Source organism: Pelodiscus sinensis, chromosome 1, assembly GCF_052426305.1.
Source record: "Pelodiscus sinensis isolate ZL-2025 chromosome 1, ASM5242630v1, whole genome shotgun sequence".
Taxonomy (NCBI): Eukaryota; Metazoa; Chordata; order Testudines; family Trionychidae; genus Pelodiscus; species Pelodiscus sinensis.
In genome coordinates this window covers 67,368,048-67,386,707 of record NC_143052.1, presented here as the reverse complement: position 1 = coordinate 67,386,707, position 18,660 = coordinate 67,368,048, and the positions used below count along the sequence as shown (strand labels likewise).

Below are 18,660 nucleotides of genomic sequence, written 5' to 3'. Positions count from 1 at the left end.
GTGCCACAGTTGTCTGCTTCAGTGGAGTTCGCCGCACCGGGTCTCGGTCCCCCGGTGCTGCAGTCATCAGCAGCCCTTACGGCACCGGACATGGGTCCCCCAGTACCTCAGACGGCACGTCCTCACTGCGCCCACGCGGAGAAACCGGAGTCGATGGCCAAGTTTGCACCGCACTCCTCATTGGCTCCCCCTTGGCCTGAATCCGATTACTCTTCGGATTCGGACGCGGTGTCGGTGCGGTCAGGGTCTTCAGGAGCTTCCTCGACCCACAGGTCCAGATCCAGGCACCGGAGGCACCACAACCAGCAGATGTGGCCCCCTCATCCGCAGTGGCCCTTTTGGACCCCCTGGGCCTATCATCAGTGGCAGGGACAACCACCACCATTTATGGGGTCGGAGGCTTCAGGGCACCGTTCCTGCCCCTCTGTGTCCCTGTCTAGAACGCCCACCTCTCCCCTTCGAGTGCCGCAACAGGATCCTGCAGCACCGCAGCCACCGGTATCGGAGACAGGCCCTCCGGAAGCTCAGAATGTCCAACCGGCTCCGCAGTTGGTCATGACCGCTCCCGTTGATCCAGGAGTTGTCGTCGTCATCCTCCCCCGATGAGGCACTGGCAGACCCAGGGCCCGGGCTACCATCAATGGATGCCAGAGCACATCAGGACCTCCTGCGGCACATGGCTTCCAACCTGGCTGTCCCGGTTGAGCCCATAATTGAGGATGCCGATCCAATGGTAGACATCCTCACTGAGGACACCCCTGCGTGCTTCGCTCTACCACTCAATAAAACTGTTTCAAAAATTACTAATGCCCTGTGGCAAACGCCAGCAACTCTGACTCCTACCCAAAAAGGGGTAGAAAGGCGTTATTTCGTCCCGCAGTCGGGTCACAAATTTCTTTACTCCCAGCCCATCCCAGGATCATTAGTCGTTCAGGCCGTGGCCCAAAAAGAAAGGCTTCCCCAGCCCGGGCCTTCGCCGAAGGCAAGGGAGCCCAAGAAGCTGGACCTGTTGGGCCGCGAGGTCTACGCTATGGGTGCTCTGCAGCTCCGTATCACTAGCCAACAGGCGATGCTGAGCAGGTACGCTTTCAACACCTGGCAGGCGGTCGAAAAATTTAGAGACTGACTCCCGATGGAGGACCGCCAGGAGTTTGCAGCTACGACTTCCGAGGGTAAAGTCGAACTGCCCTCCAAGTGGCTTTGGACACCGTGGACTCGGCAGCCCGCACCATGGCGACGGGTGTCATTATGCGCCGTGGAGCGTGGTTCCACGTCTTGGGGATTCCCTCGGACATGCAGCACACCATAGAGGACTTGCCCTTTGAAGGGAAGGCCCTGTTCTCGGAGCACACAGACTCCAGGCTCCATACCCTAAAGGACACTACGTCAACTTTGAAGTCCTTAGGCATACATACGCCAGCCACGCAGCGGCGACAACTGCCGTACAGGCAGCAGGGTAGAGCGCAGCCGCAGGCCCCCTGTGGGGATTTCTGGAGGCGCCGCTCTCGGGCCTCTGGTGGAGGTTCCGGGGCAGCTGCGCACTCTCCAGAGCCTAGGGGTAGACGTCGTTGCCCCAGGTCAGATTCCCAGCGGGCAGGTTCCCACGGCCCTTCCAATCAGGGCAAGCCTCAATTTTGATGAGGTGTTCAAGAGTCCCGTACCAGTCTGCCACCCCGTCCCTCTGTTTGGGGCCCGGCTTTCCTGTTTTGCCCAGGCACGGGCCCGAATAACATCAGATGCCTGGGTCCTGAACATTATACATACGGGCTATTCTATCCCGTTCCTGGGCCCACCGCCTTCAAAACCCCCTACCTTGTCCCTAATAAGGGACACCCCTCACGAACACATCCTATTTCAGGAAGTGGGGGCACTCCTCGAAAAAGGAGCAATAGAAAGGGTTCCCCCGCATCTGCGGGGTAAGGGGTTCTACTCCCGTTATTTTGTCGTCCCAAAACCAAAAGGGGGGGGGGGTCATCTTATCCTGGACCTTCGATACTTAAACAAGGTGGTGGTAAAACACAAGTTCAGAATGGTGACTTTAGCCTCAGTCATCCCAGTGCTACAAATGGGCGACTGGTACGCGACTCTCGATCTAAAGGACGCCTACTTCCATGTGGCTATCAGGCCCGGTCACAAGAGGTTCCTCCGGTTTACTGCACCAAGGGTATTCACAAAACGTATGGCTGTGGTTGCCGCTTTTCTGCGCAATCGAGGGGTACATGTGTTCCCGTACCTCGACGATTGGTTAATCCGAGGTCGCTCGTACGAGCGGGTGGAAGCTCACGTATCACTCATAAGAGCTCTCTTCCTAAGGTTAGGGCTCATGATAAATGTCAAGAAGTCATCCCTGACCCCCTCCCAGAGCATAGAGTTTGTGGGAGCCCTCCTCGATGCAAAGGTGGCAAGAGCGTTCCTGCCCCACAGCAGGTTCCTCTCCATAGTGGAGCTGATTTCAGGACTAACCCGGTCCCCCATCACGACTCCTCGGGTCTGCTCCAGGTTCCTGGGCCATATGGCGGCATGCACTTACACGGTGCGACATGCCAGGATAAGGATGAGACCTCTGCAGGCGTGGTTGGCGAAGGCCTTCTGCCAGACCAAGGGTCTATGGGACTCCATAGTATCAGTGCCCCCAGACATTCTGGACTCCCTACTCTGGTGGACCCAGAAATCCGTGGTGCGCAGTAGGGTTCCCTTCAACGCCCCTCCCCCCTCGCTGACGCTGGTCACCGATGCGTCCGACCTGGGATGGGGTGCACACCTCGGGTGCCACAGAACTCAGGGCCTCTGGTCCCCTTCCAAACGGTCCCTGCACATCAACGTCCGGGAACTGCGGGCAGTGAGGAGGGCCTGCGAAGCATTCCTGCCGAGGCTCTCCCACCGCTCCATCCTGGTACGTATGGACAACACTGCAGCGGTTTTCTACCTCAACAAGCAGGGTGGGGAGGTGCGTTCGCCACCCCTATGCAAGGAGGCCCTGCATCTATGGTACCTGTGTGTCACCCACAATATCACGCCTTAGGCGGAGTACCTCCCAAATGAAGGATCATATTTGCAGCGAGTGATGAATGAGAGGAAGATTTGGTGTCCTGCTCTTTTACCTTTCTCCCCAATACTGATCCTTCTTTCTGCCCTGTGCCTCATGAAATGAATTAGCACCGCAACTATAAAGCAGCTGGTATCAGAGTTTGGTAACGCTACTCTACTGTATCTTGGTGTTTCTACATCTAGTTAAGAAAAGCAGTCTTGAACAGATCATTTGTTTAATTTACAGAGGAAGCTTATTTTTGGAAGGCAAGAAAGAAGCACTGCAGACAGGGAAGTTGAAGAGGGAGTTGAGCAGAGGGAGTGACTGATGGTGATGAAGACCAGAAGCGCTTGTGCCAGTACTTCTCCTGTCTCCTCCACCTGTGCCTGTATCCAGACAGAGAACCTGAGCATGGATGCCTCTACCCAGGTCCTGGTGTGGTGTTGCAGTATTTGTGGCTTGCAATTCCCACTGACTGATATCCAGGCTGGGGGAGACAACCATTGTGGCTATGTCTAGACTGCAAGTTGAACTTTCAAAAAAGCGGCTTGTTTTTTCGAAAGAAAGCATCCAGTGAGTCTGGATGCTCTCTTTCGAAGAAGCCCTATTTACATTGAAGAACGCCTTCTTTCGAAAGAGGAACTTTCGAAAGAAGGCGTTCTTCCTCGTGAAATGAGGTTTACCGCCATCGAAAGAACGGGATTTAATTTCGAAAGAACACGGCTTGAGTCTGGACGCAGGGGAAGATTTTTCGGAAAAAGGCTACTTTTCCCGAAAAAAACCCTGAGTCTGGACACAGCCTGTGAAAGGTGCCTGCTGGTGGAATCTCTCAGGCAGCAGGTGGGAGAGCTACAGGAGGAGGTGGCCAGGCTGAGGAGCATTCGAGGCCATAAGGAATTTCTGGACAGTATTCCTGTGGAGTTCACTGAGGTCACTGTCCTAGGATGTGGGACTGCTGACCCGCCACTTATGGAGGAGGTGGTGGTGCAGGGTGAGCACTGGCAGCTGGTTACTTGTGGCAGCAGGCAGTGTTCCACCCCTGCTCCTAACCCTCCCACTGTGTTGTTACATAACCGTTACACTATATTTTCTGCAGGAGACAAGGAGTCACCCCCCACAGTGGAGGAGACCAGGCCTTGCACCACCAAGGTTGAGCAGTCTCCTGCCACCACTGCAAGGAAGAAATGTAGGGTAGTGGTGGTTGGAGACTCTCTTCTGAGGGGAACGGAGGCGCGCATCTGTCGCCCTGACAGTTCATCTCAAGAGGTATGCTGTCTGCCAGGGGCCCGTATCCGAGATGTTACAGAAGCACTGTCGAGGATTATCCGGCCCTCTGACTACTACCCCATGCTACTCATCCATGTGGGCACATGTAATGCTGCCAGGTGCGACACTGAGCGGATCAAGCGTGACTACAGAGCTTTGGGAGTACAGGTGAGGGAGTTTGGGGCGCAGGTGGTATTCTCTTCGATCCTTCCTGTCAAAGGTAGGGGCCCGGGTAGAGAGAGGTGCATCCTGGAGGTGAATGCCTGGTTGTGAAGATGGTGTCGCCAGGAGAGCTTTGGCTTCCTTGACCACGGGGTGCTCTTCCAGGAAGGACTGCTTGGCAGAGATGGAGTTCACCTTTCCAGGAGCGGGAAGGCCTTGTTTGGACACAGACTGGCTAACCTTGTGAGGAGGGCTTTAAACTAGGTTCGACGGGGACAGGTGAGCAAAGCCCACAGGTAAATGCTGAATGTGCGGGACTGGGAGATGGGTTGGAAATCGGGGGGACTACGGCCTATAATGGCAAGGAGAAAGGAGGGTCAGGGCACAACAGGGAGGCAAGATCAAATCAGTATCTTACATGCCTATATACAAATGCGAGAAGTATGGGTAATAAGCAGGAAGAACTGGAAATGCTAACAAATAAATACAACTATGATATCACTGGTATTACAGAAACCTGGTGGGATGGGACGCATGATTGGAATGTTGGTATGGAAGGGTACAGCTTGCTCAGGAAGGACAGACAGGGAAAAAAGGGAGGAGGGGTTGCCTTGTATATTAAAAATGTACACACTTGGACTGAAGTGGAGATGAACGTAGGAGATAGCTGTGTAGAGAGTCTCTGGGTTAAGCTAAAAGGTGTAAAAATGAGGGTGATGTCATGCTAGGAGTCTACTACAGGCCACCTAGCCAGGTGGAAGAGGTAGATGAGGCCTTTTTTAAACAATTAACAAAACTATCCAAAGCACAAGATTTGGTGGTGATGGGGGACTTCAACTATCCAGACATATGTTGGGAAACTAATACAGTGGGGGCACAGGCTATCCAATAAGTTTCTGGACTGCATTGGAGACAACTTTCTGTTTCAGAAGGTTGAAAAAGCTACCAGAGGAGAAGCTGTTCTGGATTTGGTTTTAACAAATAGGGAGGAACTAGTTGAGAACTTGAAAGTGGAAGACAGTATGGGGGACAGTGATCATGAAATAACAGAGTTCATGATCTTAAGGAAAGGTAGAAGGGAGACCAGCACAATTGAGGTAATGGATTTCAGGAAGGCAGATTTTGATAAGCTCAGAGAACTTGTAGGTAAGGTCCCATGGGAAGCAAGACTGAAGGGAAAAACAACTGAGGAGAGTTGGAAGTATTTCAAAGGGACGTTGTTAAGGGCCCAAAAGCAAACAATTCCGCTGTGTAGGAAAGATAGAAAATATGGCAAAAGACCAGCTTGGCTTAACAAGGAGATCTTGCATGATCTCAAAATAAAAAGGAGTCATATAAAAAATGGAAACTAGGACAAATAACAAAGGATGAATATAGGCAAGCAACACGGGAATGCAGGGGCAAGATTAGAAAGGCAAAGGCACAAAATGAGATCAAACTAGCTACAGGCATAAAGGGAAACAAGAAGACCTTTTATAAATACATTAAAAGCAAGAGGAAGACCAACGACAGGGTAGGCCCACTGCTCAGTGAGGAGGGAGAAGCAGTAACAGGAAACTTGGAAATGGCGGAGATGCTCAATGACTTCTTTGTTTCGGTCTTCACCGAGAAGTCTGGAGGTGTGCCTAACGTAGTGAATACAAGCAGAGAGAGGGTAAGTTTAGAAGATAGGATACACAAAGAACAAGTTAAAAATCACTTAGGAAAGTTAGATGTCAGCAAGTCACCAGGTCCTGATGAAATGCATCCCAGGATACTCAAGGAGCTGATAGAGGAGGTATCTGAGCCTTTAGCTATGATCTTTGAAAAATCATGGCAGACAGGGGAGATTCCAGAAGACTGGAAAAGGGCAAATATTGTGCCCGTCTATAAAAAGGAGAATAAGAACAACCCAGGAAACTACAGACTGGTCAGTTTAACATCTGTCCCAGGGAAGATAATGGAGCAGGTAATTAAGGAAATCATATGCAAACACTTGGAAGGTAATAAAGTGATAGGGAATAGCCAGCATGGGTTTGTGAAGAACAAGTCATGCCAAACTAATCTGATAGCTTTCTTTGATAGGATAACGAGCCTTGTGGATAAGGGAGAAGCGGTGGATGTCATATACCTAGACTTTAGTAAGGCATTTGATACGGTCTCGCAAGATATTCTTATTGATAAACTAGGCAAATATAACTTAGATAGGGCCACGATTAGGTGAGTGCATAATTGGCTGGATAACCGTAGTCAGAGAGTTGTTGTTAACGGTGCTAAATCCTGCTGGAAAGGGATAACAAGTGGAGTTCCGCAAGGGTCTGTTTTGGGACCCGTACTGTTCAATATCTTCATCAATGATGTAGATATTGGGATAGAGAGTACGCTTATTAAGTTTGCAGATGATACCAAACTGGGTGGGGTTGCAACTTCTTTGGAGGATAGGGACATAATTCAAAATGACCTTAGCAAGTTAGAGAAATGGTCAGAGGTAAACAGGATGAGGTTTAATAAAGAGATATGCAAAGTGCTCCACTTAGGAAGGAACAATCAGTTCCATACATACAAGATGGGAAGCGACTGTCTAGGAAGGAGCATGGCGGAAAGGGATCTAGGGGTCATAGTGGACCACAAGTTGAATATGAGTCAACAGTGTGACGCTGTTGCAAAAAAAGCAAATATGATTCTAGGTTGTATCAACAGGTGTGTTGTAAGCAAAACTTGTGAAGTCATTCTGCTGCTCTACTCTGCACTAGTTAGGCCTCAGCTGGAGTACTGTGTCCAGTTCTGGGTGCCACATTTCAAGAAAGATGTGGAGAAATTGGAAAGGGTACAGAGAAGAGCGACAAGAATGATTAAAGGTCTAGAGAAACATGACCTATGAAGCCAGGCTTCATGAACTGGGCTTGTTTAGTTTGGAAAAAAGAAGATTAAGGGGGGACATGATAGCGGTTTTCAAATATCTAAAAGGGTGTCACAAGGAGGAAGGAGAAAATTCGTTCCTCTTGGTTTCTGAGGACAGGACAAGGAGTAATGGGCTTAAAGTGCAGCAAGGGAGGTTTAGATTGGACATTAGGAAAAAATTCCTAACTGTCAGGGTGGTCAAATATTGGAATAAATTGCCAAGGGAGGTGGTGGAATCTCCCTCTCTGGAGATATTTAAGAACAGGTTAGATAGGCATCTGTCAGGGATGGTGTAGACAGAGCTTGGTCCTGCCTTGAGGGTGGGGGGCTGGACTCGATGACCTCTCGAGGTCCCTTCCAGTCCTATGATTCTATGATCCTCAGCAAAGGGAGCTACAGAGAACAGTCTGGTTCTGTACTAGGGATATGAACATGTACATGGTTAACTGATGAGCTTCGCCTCCTGTATTAATGTGCATAGTTATATGCAGCCCTGCCTCCCTTGTGCTGCTGCCTCTGTATAAGAGGCAAAAGCAGGGTGGAGGGAGGTGGGAACCGGTATGCACAGGATGCCAGCTTTTACAGAGGAAGCAGCGCAGTGGGAGAGGGAAGAGCTGTATCTCTCCAGGAGCCACCTCGCCCCTGCGTATAAATGTGAAACCACTGAAAATGACAATGATTACACATTTACCTAAATAAATACATTTTAACATTTTTAACATCCCTAGTCTATATCAGGTAAATTGAGGAATCAATCAGATCAGATTTAGGGAATAGTTTGCTGCAGCCTACTTCCCCATACCCCTTCTATTTTTCTGTCTATGCATGACTGCAGAGAGATTGCAATCATAAGTCTCTCCACTAAGACTCTAGATTCCGCAGACTAATATGGTGTATGTTATTTCATACCTCACTGCCATTATTGTAGTGGATTTGACATCTAAGGGTGCATCTACACTGCAGGGCTTAACTCGAAATAAACTATGCAAATTGAGCTATGTCAATAGCGTATCTTATTTCAAAACAGCTTATTTCAAAATAGGGAGTGTCTACACAACACTTATTTCGAAATAGAGCAGTCTTCCTTCAACTTCCCTTATACCTAATACAATGAGGGTTACAGGAATTGGAGTAAGAAGTCCTCCAGCTTGACAGTATTTTGACACTATTTCTAAATAACTGCTTGCTGTGTAGATGCAGACTAAGTTATTTCGGAATAGCCCTAGTTATTTCAAAACAGTGTTACAGTGTAGCCGTACCCTAAAACAGATGTAATGTATATACTGTACTGAGCTTAAAATAATTTTATATAGTTAAATAAGTCTTACTGGCAATATAAACAGTGAGCTGTAGTTAAGAGTAGCATAAATAAAACTGCTTGCTTAAACAAGTGGAAATGATATACAACATTAAACCAAAATAAAGCCATGAGAGATATTGTATGCTTAAACTTACATATTTACATTATTATAGGATTGAGAATAGGAAGTTCTTTTAAAAACTTCACAGAAAAGCAAAAATTAAGACAGACATATTAATTTATATAATATAAATATAATCATATACACATATATAATTAACTTATAATTCACTTTATAGTCCCAGAAAATACATACCCCCTAAAGCTCCACTGTGATCCAGACTTTTTTTCTTAAAGGCTCGTGAAGCAATCATTAGTGGAACCACAACTGAAAAAAGCCAACGCCATGGAGAAATAGGCCGTAAAGTACCTGAAGAATTAAAATAAGTATTAAATAAAGTGTCACATCAATGGCTTTCTGAATGATAGAAAATGGTCTACGTATCAGAACAGTAAATCTTTGACAATAGGCATTTAAATTTTGACCAAATAGAACTGCTGTATTTTCGTCACTCCTTTTTCAATTCAGAAGAGAAATTCTTGAAGTCTCTTTTAGAGCAACAGAATGAAATGGACCATCATAAAGTTGCTTTCCCTTTTGTTTAGCATTCACATAAATAAATCCACATAAAGAGATAGTATTCCAATAAATAAAAGAACAAAACTGCAGACAAATTACATAATTTTTAAATTCCTAAAAGGGAATTATCAGTGAAAATTAAATTTAAAATGTAAAATGTAAAACTAACTGAAGCCTGATTTTCATTTTGGAAGAGTGAAATATGTAATTATTATTTTAGAGAAAATACATAACATTTCTGATCTTTTTCTTCTTAACTTCAGGTAAACACAAAATATAAAATCTGTAAAACTTTTTCATTATATTATTTTTATTATCTATATGCAGAGTTATTCTAATATGCAGAACTCTTTCCAGTACCTTATATTCACATACGTTCTCTAGAAGTGTATGAAGAAGTTTTAATATATTTTATACAGGTTGGACCTCCCTGGTCCAGCACCCTCAGGACCTGACTTGTCCCAAATGAGGGATTTTGCCAGACCAGGGGAGGTCATTTCTGGCACCCCTGCTGCGGGTCCCACCCCCTACCCTGCCCCTCACCAGGCTTCCCAGCTGCCCATGATCAGCTACGCTGCATGCCAGCCTTCCCGTCTCCTACCCGCTTCCCCACAACCTAGCTGCATAACACTTTCTGGGCTCTTATCCTCCCTCCCCTCTCATCATGTTAGGCTCCTGCTCCCCCTCTCCGCAACACACTGTGGGACTCTGATCCTGGAACATCCATAGTCCTGCTGGACCACGGACGATGCCAGACCAGAGAGTTCTGGTTTATAGAGGTACAACCTATAATACATTGTGCAATAAATACAAATCATTTGAAAAACATTTCAACTTTAAATAAAAATTTCTTTGACAAACAATTTTGCCAATAGGAATCCTGAAGACTGGTTAAAGCAATTAAAATCAAGATCAGTGTTTCTCACAGTGAGCAATAGGCCCACTTAGTGAAAACTGCTAGCTGGCCCGCACCACTTTGTTTACCTAAAAGGTCCCTAGCCATGGAGCACATGTCTCACATTGCATCCAGTTCACCATTTCCAGATAAAGGGAGTTGGATTAGAGTTTCTAGAGTATATAGTTTTTATTCTCAATCCAACAACTTGTTTTTCTGTTTTAAAACAATGGGTGGAAAATTAGTTTCAGATAGTTGGGGTAGGAAAGTAGTGACTACTATGAATTGTTTAGATCACATACACACACGTACCTTACAGATGTTTAATTATACATTAATCAACCCCTGTATTTAAAATTTAAAACATACAGATCATACAGATTAGTAACCATTAACATCACATTACTGACTTGCAGCACTATTTTATGTTCCATTTTAATTTTAATATGGTATGCTATGAGTCTAACATATTTTTTTCCGGGATTCAATATATAGGGCAAACTTTGGAGACAGAAGAACAATTGTTTGGCTCCTCCTTGTAGCTGAAATACTTTGAAGTGTACTACAGCAAATTTTCTCCTAGTAGCTGTAGTGTAGAGTCATAATACATATATTCAAGTCTTAATACTGCTTTCAAAATCCATCTTTGATCATATTTGTAAGATAAATCACACTATTTTAGCAAAGGCCTTCTTAATGTCTAAGAATAGCAGACTTGTTATTATTATTCTATCAGTGATGAAAAAATGGACAAATATCTCAACATCATTGGAGTAAGTGATGGTCTGGGGTAAGGATGTTAATTTTAGATTAATTAACTAATCAAATAGTCAATGGGATTTTCTATAAAGGAGCTTCCACCTTTGAACTGTAGCAAGAGCCCTGTCAGGCTCTTGCTACAGTTCAAAAGCAGAAGCCCCACAGGAAGTGAGGGGCTTCCTTTTGAAACGTACAAGAGCCCCACTAGGGCTCTTGTATATTTCAAAGGCTGAGAAGCCGCAGAGAGCTTGCGGCCAGTGGGGAGTCCCCACTGTCCATGTGCTCCCTGCAGCGCCTCAGCCTTTGAAATGTACAAGAGCTCTAGTGAAGATCTTGTACATTTCAAGAGGAAGCCCTGCAGGTAGCTTGAGACCAGTGGGGAACCCCTCTAGCCCCTCAGACCCTGTGGCTTTTGAAATGTACAAAGGGGCTCTTGTACATTTCAAAAGCAGAAGGGAGCCTGGGGCCATTGGGGGACTCCCCCACTGGCCCTGCACTCCCTGGCACCTAAGCCTTTGAAATATACAAGAGCCCTGTGGCTCTTGTACACTTCACAAGCAGAAACTCCACAGGGACAGCAGCGACTCCCTAGCTGGCCCTGAACTCCCTGCAGTGCCTGAGCCTTTGAAATGCACAAGAGCCCTGACTGGGGCTCCTTTCACTTTATCTTTTCTGGTTAAAACCTACTATCAAATTAAGCACATATTATTACTACTCAAACTTTTGGCCATACGTTTACTTGTGCCCCAGCACAAATAGTAATATAGAATATTTCATAGCTTAGTTTTGCTGTTTCTTTGTTTCAGTGTTAATTTCAGATAACACAGGCTATTAAGAAAGCTCAGAAGTCTACTCTCAGAAAGAAATTACTTCTAGTCTTTCGTTTTCTAACAGATTAATTACTGTAATGTTGTCTGATACATTACCCCTGGAGACCACACATGAAAATGCTATATGGGGTACTATCAAAATTAGTGTATCTATGGGAAAGCATAAACATTTAAGCTAATTTTTCAAAATATTCAAATCACTGCCCATGGCAGACTAACACTGACCAGTTAACTAACAAAAGTGATCAATTTGAATACCTTAATCTATACATATTTTCTACTCTGACTAGCATTTTATTGAAGCGGAATCCATTAACAGTATTTAGCTACAGCACCCATGATATTCTGTCTGATATACACCTCTGATAAGGCTACTAGATTAGCAACACTATACAAGCAACCTCCATATTTTCTTATGACTGTCATTTTTATATTAAGTATAATAGGGAACCATGTTGGGGGGCCCATAGAAATACTAGGTCTCTGACAGGGGGTTTGGTAGCATAGCGAGCAGGGGGCACCACCCCCAAGTTTAAATTAAAAAGCAATTTTAGTAGTTTAGTTACCATAATTTTCTTTTTATACCTATGAAGCCAATGGATAAAAATTACTTTTCAAATGCAATGTTTAAAATTTTACACATCAAAACTTGGCATTTAAAATGTTGGGTCTCAATCCTGCAAGTACTGTATGGACATAGGAGTTTGCCTGAGTGATTCTCCTTACAGAATCATGACTAAGGTTATGATACTCTCACAAGTATTTTTAGTAAAAGTCACAGCCAGGTCACTGGCAAACAAAAATTCACAGAAGCCTGAGACTTGATCCTGATTTTGCCCCAGCTATTGTTCCAGAGCCACTGCTCAGGCTACAGGAGCTGAAGCCAAAGAAGTCACAGAGGTCCATTACAATCATGGAATCTGTGACCTCTGTGACACAACTATAGACTTCATCATGACCTTTCAGATCAGCTCATAACACAAGAAAGAGCAGCACTTGGTCACCGGAACTCAAAGTTCTGCAGATGCAGGGGTTCCTGATCCCATGGCTCAGGGATATTATAGAGCAGGCACATTCTTCAATGATGTAGCTGTGGCCTGGCTTGACATGAGTAATTAGCACTCAGAAGGAAGCCTCATTTCTTGGAGGGTAGAATTAGGGAAGTAAGTAAATTATTAGTGTGCAAACAGGTCATTAGGCTAAAAAGACAGAATGAGCCAACTACAATAAGACAGAGAACACCCACTGAACCATTTACGAACAATGGACAAAATAAGTTAGGGCTGTAAAAAGAGGAGACTGATAGTGCACAATACATGGACAAAGCATGTCGCACAGAGACTGGGTCCTGCAAAAGAAGCCCAGCCAAAAATGTATGATGCAATGATTAATAGTTGCAATGTAATGTGTAAAGGTATACAAATGAAGAGGTTGTTTGTATACCTTCCCCATATTCTTGAATCTGATCAACTCTATATACATTTGCTTATAGCCAAGTAAATGAGCCTAAGAGATAAAATCTGAAGAAAAATGAGGTTTTTGGATTTCAGAGAAAAGAATAAGATGTTTTTCTAGAATTCGACAAATTGTTCTGGATACCTAGGATCCTTCATTTTCAGCTTTTACTGTATTTTATTTTGCCTGAGAATTCATTGGTGTTTATTACAACAAAAACAGGTGAAAATAGGTGGAAAAAATATTAATTTTTCTGGATAAATACCAGGGTTCATTTTGATGGATGGAAAGGAAAGGGAAAAAGTACAGGCAGTCCCCGAGTCACGCAGATCCGACTTATGTCGGATCCGCAGTTACGAACGGGGCCCGTCTCCCTGGTCTCCAGCAGACCAGGGAGAGGAAGCAAAGCGGCGGAGCACGCGGGCAGCGGACAGCCCAGACGCGTCTGGGCTGTCCGCTGCCCGCTGCCCGCGTGCTCCTTGGCTTTGCTCTGCTTTGCTCCCCGTCTCCCTGGTCTGCAGACCAGGGAGACGGGGAGCAAAGCGGCGGAACACGCGGGCAGCGGACAGCCCAGAAGCTGAATCAGGACACCTGGGGCAAAGCAGCTTGGGTGCTGCTGGGTTGGTCCAGTAGCGCCAAGGAGCGGCGGTGCTACTGGACCAACCCAGCAGCACCCAGGCGTCCCCAAGTCAGCCGCTGCTGAAACTGACCAGTGGCTGACTACAGGAAGCCCCTGCCCCGGGCTTCCTGGAATCAGCCGCTGATCAGTTTCAGCAGCAGCTGACTTGGGGATGCCTGGGGTTCTTAAGTTGAATCTGTATGTTAGTCAGAACTGGCTTCCAGATTCAGCTGCTGTTGAAACTGATCAGTTTCAGCAGCGGCTGAATCTGAATGCCAGTTCCTACTTACATACAGATTCAACTTAAGAACAAACCTACAGTCCCTATCTTGTACGTAACCCAGGGACTGCCTGTAATCTGTAGACTAATGTTTTGATCATTCAAATTCAATGTGGTTTGCTGCAGAATTAAAACAAAACTCAAATATGCTACCTCCTATTTTAAGAAATAATATCTCCAAAAATTTTTATTTGGTGTTTAAATAGTTTATTGTTGTAGACACAGAACTATTAGCTTACAAATATTTACACTTAAAATTTGCCCATACCATTTGCACCTCACCTCATCTTTTTCCTGTTTTTGATTTTTTAAAAATCTTTTGAACACTTCCTTGTGATCTGAAACATATTCTGATACAGATTTTCATTTGCTTCCCATTTTAAGAGTACCAGATCTTTAAACCATTATCTACTAATAGCTTTAAATGTGTACATGGTTGATGAATCTCACACCAATACATTCAGATGCACACATACTTCAGAGCTTGCACGCATGCCGATTTGTTTATTGTGTATCTAAACCAGGCCTGAGCAAAATAAGGCTGGAGGGCTGGATCTGGCCTGCCAAGCCACCAGATCTGGCCCACGAACGCAGTGGGAAGTCTCAGGCAGACTCCCTGCCTGCCCCCACACCCACGCCACTCTGAAAAGCAGCTACCAGCTGTTCGTGTTTTACAGCTTTGGGGAAGGTTAGGGGAAAGGTTTCATGCACTGTCCCTAGCACAATCCCACTGGCCGGTTTGTGGCCAATGGGACTTCCTGTTTGAAGAACAGACAGCACGCAAAGCACGGCTCCCCGCAGGCTCTTATTCACAGATGACCATGGCCCCTGCAGCCTGGGGGGGGGGGGGGAGGGGGGGGGGGGGGAGCGAGGCAGGCAGGGAGGCTACCTGAGAACCAGGCTGGGCTTCTGGCCAGGAATCACTCAAGTAAGTCTTCTGGTCAGAGCCTGCCTCTGGCACCCCAGGCCCTCACTCCCCCCAACCCACTGCCACCCCACATAACCCAAACCCTCTGCCCCCCTCCTGAACACATACCCCTCCCAGATCCTGCAACTTAATCCCCTTCCCCAGGTTATAACTCCCTTCTGCCTTATATCACAACCCAAACCCTGTACCCCCCTCCTGCATCCTAGTCTCCAGCCTCAGGTCACAAACTCTTCCTGTCCTAGGTCACAATCTAAATCCCTGCAATCCAATCCCTTGCCCCAGGTCACAACCCCTTCCTGCCTCAGATCACAACCCAAATCCCTTCACCTCCTCCTGCACCACAGTCCCGTGCCCCAGGTCATAACTGTCTCCTTTACCCAAACTCCCTCCCAGACTCCACATGCCCTCCTGCACCCTAATCCCTTACCCCAAGCTTCCTTCTGCACTCAACCTCCATCCCAGACCCAGCACCTCCTCCATTAATATAATGAAAGAGTGTGGCCCTTGACCACATTCCAAAATCTTGATGTGGCCCCTATAAAAAATAGGAGAGGAGCGCTACCTTGGGCATACCTAAGATGTGTAAGAAAAAGCGTACTGCCTTCCAGTATCAGCCAACACAAATTTTTCTATACAAACTTGCATGGGTACTGTGCATGCCAACTAGTTTTAAATGTACAGGGCTTTTTATTTTCTCAAAAGACATGTAAGAAAATTCCCACGTACAAAACTGTTCAGTTAAATTTACTAAATATACTATTACTCAGAGTTCATACATGTGGTTAAGGATAATATAAACACACGGCAGTTCACTTTATACATTGCAGCTACCTTAACTCAGAACCAAAAGAAATACTTATGAATTTCTTCAACAGTGTTGAAAGTCTTTATACTTATACAGTTAGCAATGTTAAAACAATCTTCATGTTGTGATTTACAAATAAGAGTAATGGATGGGATATGTACAGTCACCAGACTGCTAACAGAAAATGTATGTAAACTATTCCTTAATACTTGCCTATTACAATAATTCTGACACGTATTTTGTCTACTAGAAATAATACTGACAGAAGAAATCTTAACGGCAAAAGTAACAAAATACGATCAAGATATATTTTATTAGAGGATTGGCACACCTTGCTGCTGCTAGAGCTGAGCTCATCACACACTTCTTGTATTCCTCAGTCCCCTCCTCCCCCTCAAGCTCCTATTGCCGCCTCCATTTTAGAAACTCACAGCAGATCCCTTCCTTCATGCCAGGACTTGTGTGTGTCCCCATGTGCCCCCTTATTAGGGTGCCCCATTTTTTCTTATGTCTGTGCCCTTCCTCCCATGTTTCTCTACAATTATTTCTTTTTTTCTGTCTGGGAGAGAAGTCATTCAGGGCTAGGGATGTAAAGTCTCATTTAATCAATTAACCGGTTAAATATTATGTTTAACTGGTTATCGCATAAACAGAGCAGGCAGGGGGGACTGCTACAGCCAGGCTGGGGGCCCAATGCGGGTGGGAGGCTGGCCTGGCTGAGGCAGCCCCCTGCCCATGTTGGGTGTGTGGGGCTGCTCCAGTTCAGTCTGGCCACTAGTTAGCTGATAAGCATCAATCTAGAAGAGTGACCAGTTAATCACTGACATGCCTATTTAGGGCAACCATATTTTAAACTCTACTGAATCAGTGGGTGGAGTTGAGATGGGGGTTTTATGCTGGAAGATATTAACGGCTACCATCAATTTGTACTTTGATTTGTAGACCATTACAAACCTTACTGAAGCAGAGAAGTCTCTAACCATATGCCCGGGGCTCAGTCTGCCATTGGTTTTTCAATTTGCATCAGGATCCACAGTGTCCCCTTAATGACTAAAACATTCTTCAAAGGTCTGGAGTTAACAGGCAGCAGTGTTTCAAATGTTACCATTTACTAACAGAAATAGACCCTCAAATTGAGCACAGGGCTTAGCTTTGCTCACACATGTAGGCTGGCCATGGACTTACCATAGTACGTACTTGCGGTCATGGACACAATCCAGAAAGATAACGAAATACAAATAAGCAAGCTCAAAATGACAATATTTGTCATCATTTTGATATATTCTTTGTAGCAGTCCTCCCGTGGCTGTGGCATGGGCATTCAGAGGACAATCACCTAAGAGCAAAAAGTACCAGAGGTACCATTAACAAAACATTTTTGTTTAAAAACGAAATCTGAGGCGGGGTTTGTGGACGCTGGCACCGGGGACCAAGCCTCAGATCACTGCCGAGCTGAAGACAGCCACACCCCCCCAGGGCTGGCAGCTCCCCGCCCGCCGACAGGGGAGCACCTGGAAACTGACCCGGCAAGAGGGAGTCTCTCCTCACACACACAAGGGGGCCGAGTCCTTGACACCGCCCGCAAAGAGAAGAGGGAAGAGCCCGAAAGGGCAGAGAAAGTTCCCCCCCCGCCATGAGGGATGGGAGGGTGTCAGGTCTGCGGGCCTCCCCCCACACACGTAGGAGGCTCAGAGTGTGTGTGTCGCCCCCCCCGGCAGCGGCCTTACTGCGGACAGCGACGACTGAGTCTCCAGGCCCGCGTCAGTGCCCCCCTCAGCCCGGCGGGCTCGCTGGCCTGCCCCGGCCGCTGGGCGAGAGTCATGCTCGGCGCGCCGGCCACACCAGCGCGACCTCGGCTCCCCGCGCAGCGTCAGGGATCCAGCCGCGCATGCTCCGTCGCTGGCTGCTCCGCCTCATCTGCCTGCGCTCGGGGAAGGGCCTCGCTCCCCACCGAGCTCGTGACGGCGGCGCCAGCTTCTGACCCCTCCCAGAGTCCCACCAAGCCCATGTGCCCCCCCCCCCCGCCACCTCGCTGACAGCAGAGATTAAACCTGCCTCAGAGCCTGAGCCCGGCGTGACAGTGCGGCCTGATCCGCCCACCGAGCCTGTGCTCCCCCCTCCTGACATTGAGGACTCACCCCCCCCCCTCGGCACACACTGAGCCCATGTGCCCCACATGGCTGCAGAATTGACCCCCCCCCAACTCCATACCTTCCTGCCCTGCTGGCAGTGGGGACAGATACCCCCCCACACACTGAGCCAAAGGCCTAGTACCCACTAGTGACAGCTGTGACTGCTCCCCATGAAACTGTGTCCCCTCAACCTGTGTGACAGCTGGACTAACCTCCCCCACAGAGCCCATGCCCTGACAAGAGGGACTGGCTCCCCCAGCCCACACACACACACCAAGCCTGGGCTCCCTATCCCTTTGATTGCAGGAACCTACACACACCATGGCCAAACCTTCCAACCTCTAGGTAACAGTGGGGACTACCCACCCAGCTGAAACTGTTCCCTCAAAACTCATCTGGGGCTTCTCCAAAGTGCACCCCACTAAACCAGTGGCTTCCTCCCATCAGTTACAGCGTGGTCCTTGAGACTAGAATTAAGACCTGGGGCTCTTTCACCCCACTTCAGCACCACATTTGTTATTTCCTCCCTCTCACTATCGACTAAGCGTAGAATCTGTGCCTGCATCAGTCCCTTCAGTGAGAGCTAAGGTTGTGCTCCCCTCTCTCGCACTGAATATACGCTCTCCCATCCTCTCAGTGACAACTGGGGCTGGGTTCTCACATCCCCTCTGAGAGTGATAC

The 18,660-nt window shown here is 47.0% G+C and overlaps 1 protein-coding gene across 1 annotated transcript in view; it reads right to left on the bottom strand.

The window, feature by feature from the left end:
* The window catches only part of FAABTP (fatty acid amide binding transmembrane protein), a 34,113-nt gene extending 16,302 nt beyond the window's left edge, over positions 1 to 17,811 (bottom strand). The window contains exons 1-3 of the mRNA XM_006121553.4: positions 17,575 to 17,811; positions 17,033 to 17,183; positions 8,953 to 9,066 (exon numbers count right to left, since the gene is read on the bottom strand). Of these exons, the coding sequence (XP_006121615.2) occupies positions 8,953 to 9,066; positions 17,033 to 17,168 (250 nt within the window). The 5' untranslated portion in view covers positions 17,169 to 17,183; positions 17,575 to 17,811. The remainder of the gene's footprint in view (positions 1 to 8,952; positions 9,067 to 17,032; positions 17,184 to 17,574) is intronic.
* Between the last annotated feature and the right edge of the window lie 849 nt (positions 17,812 to 18,660).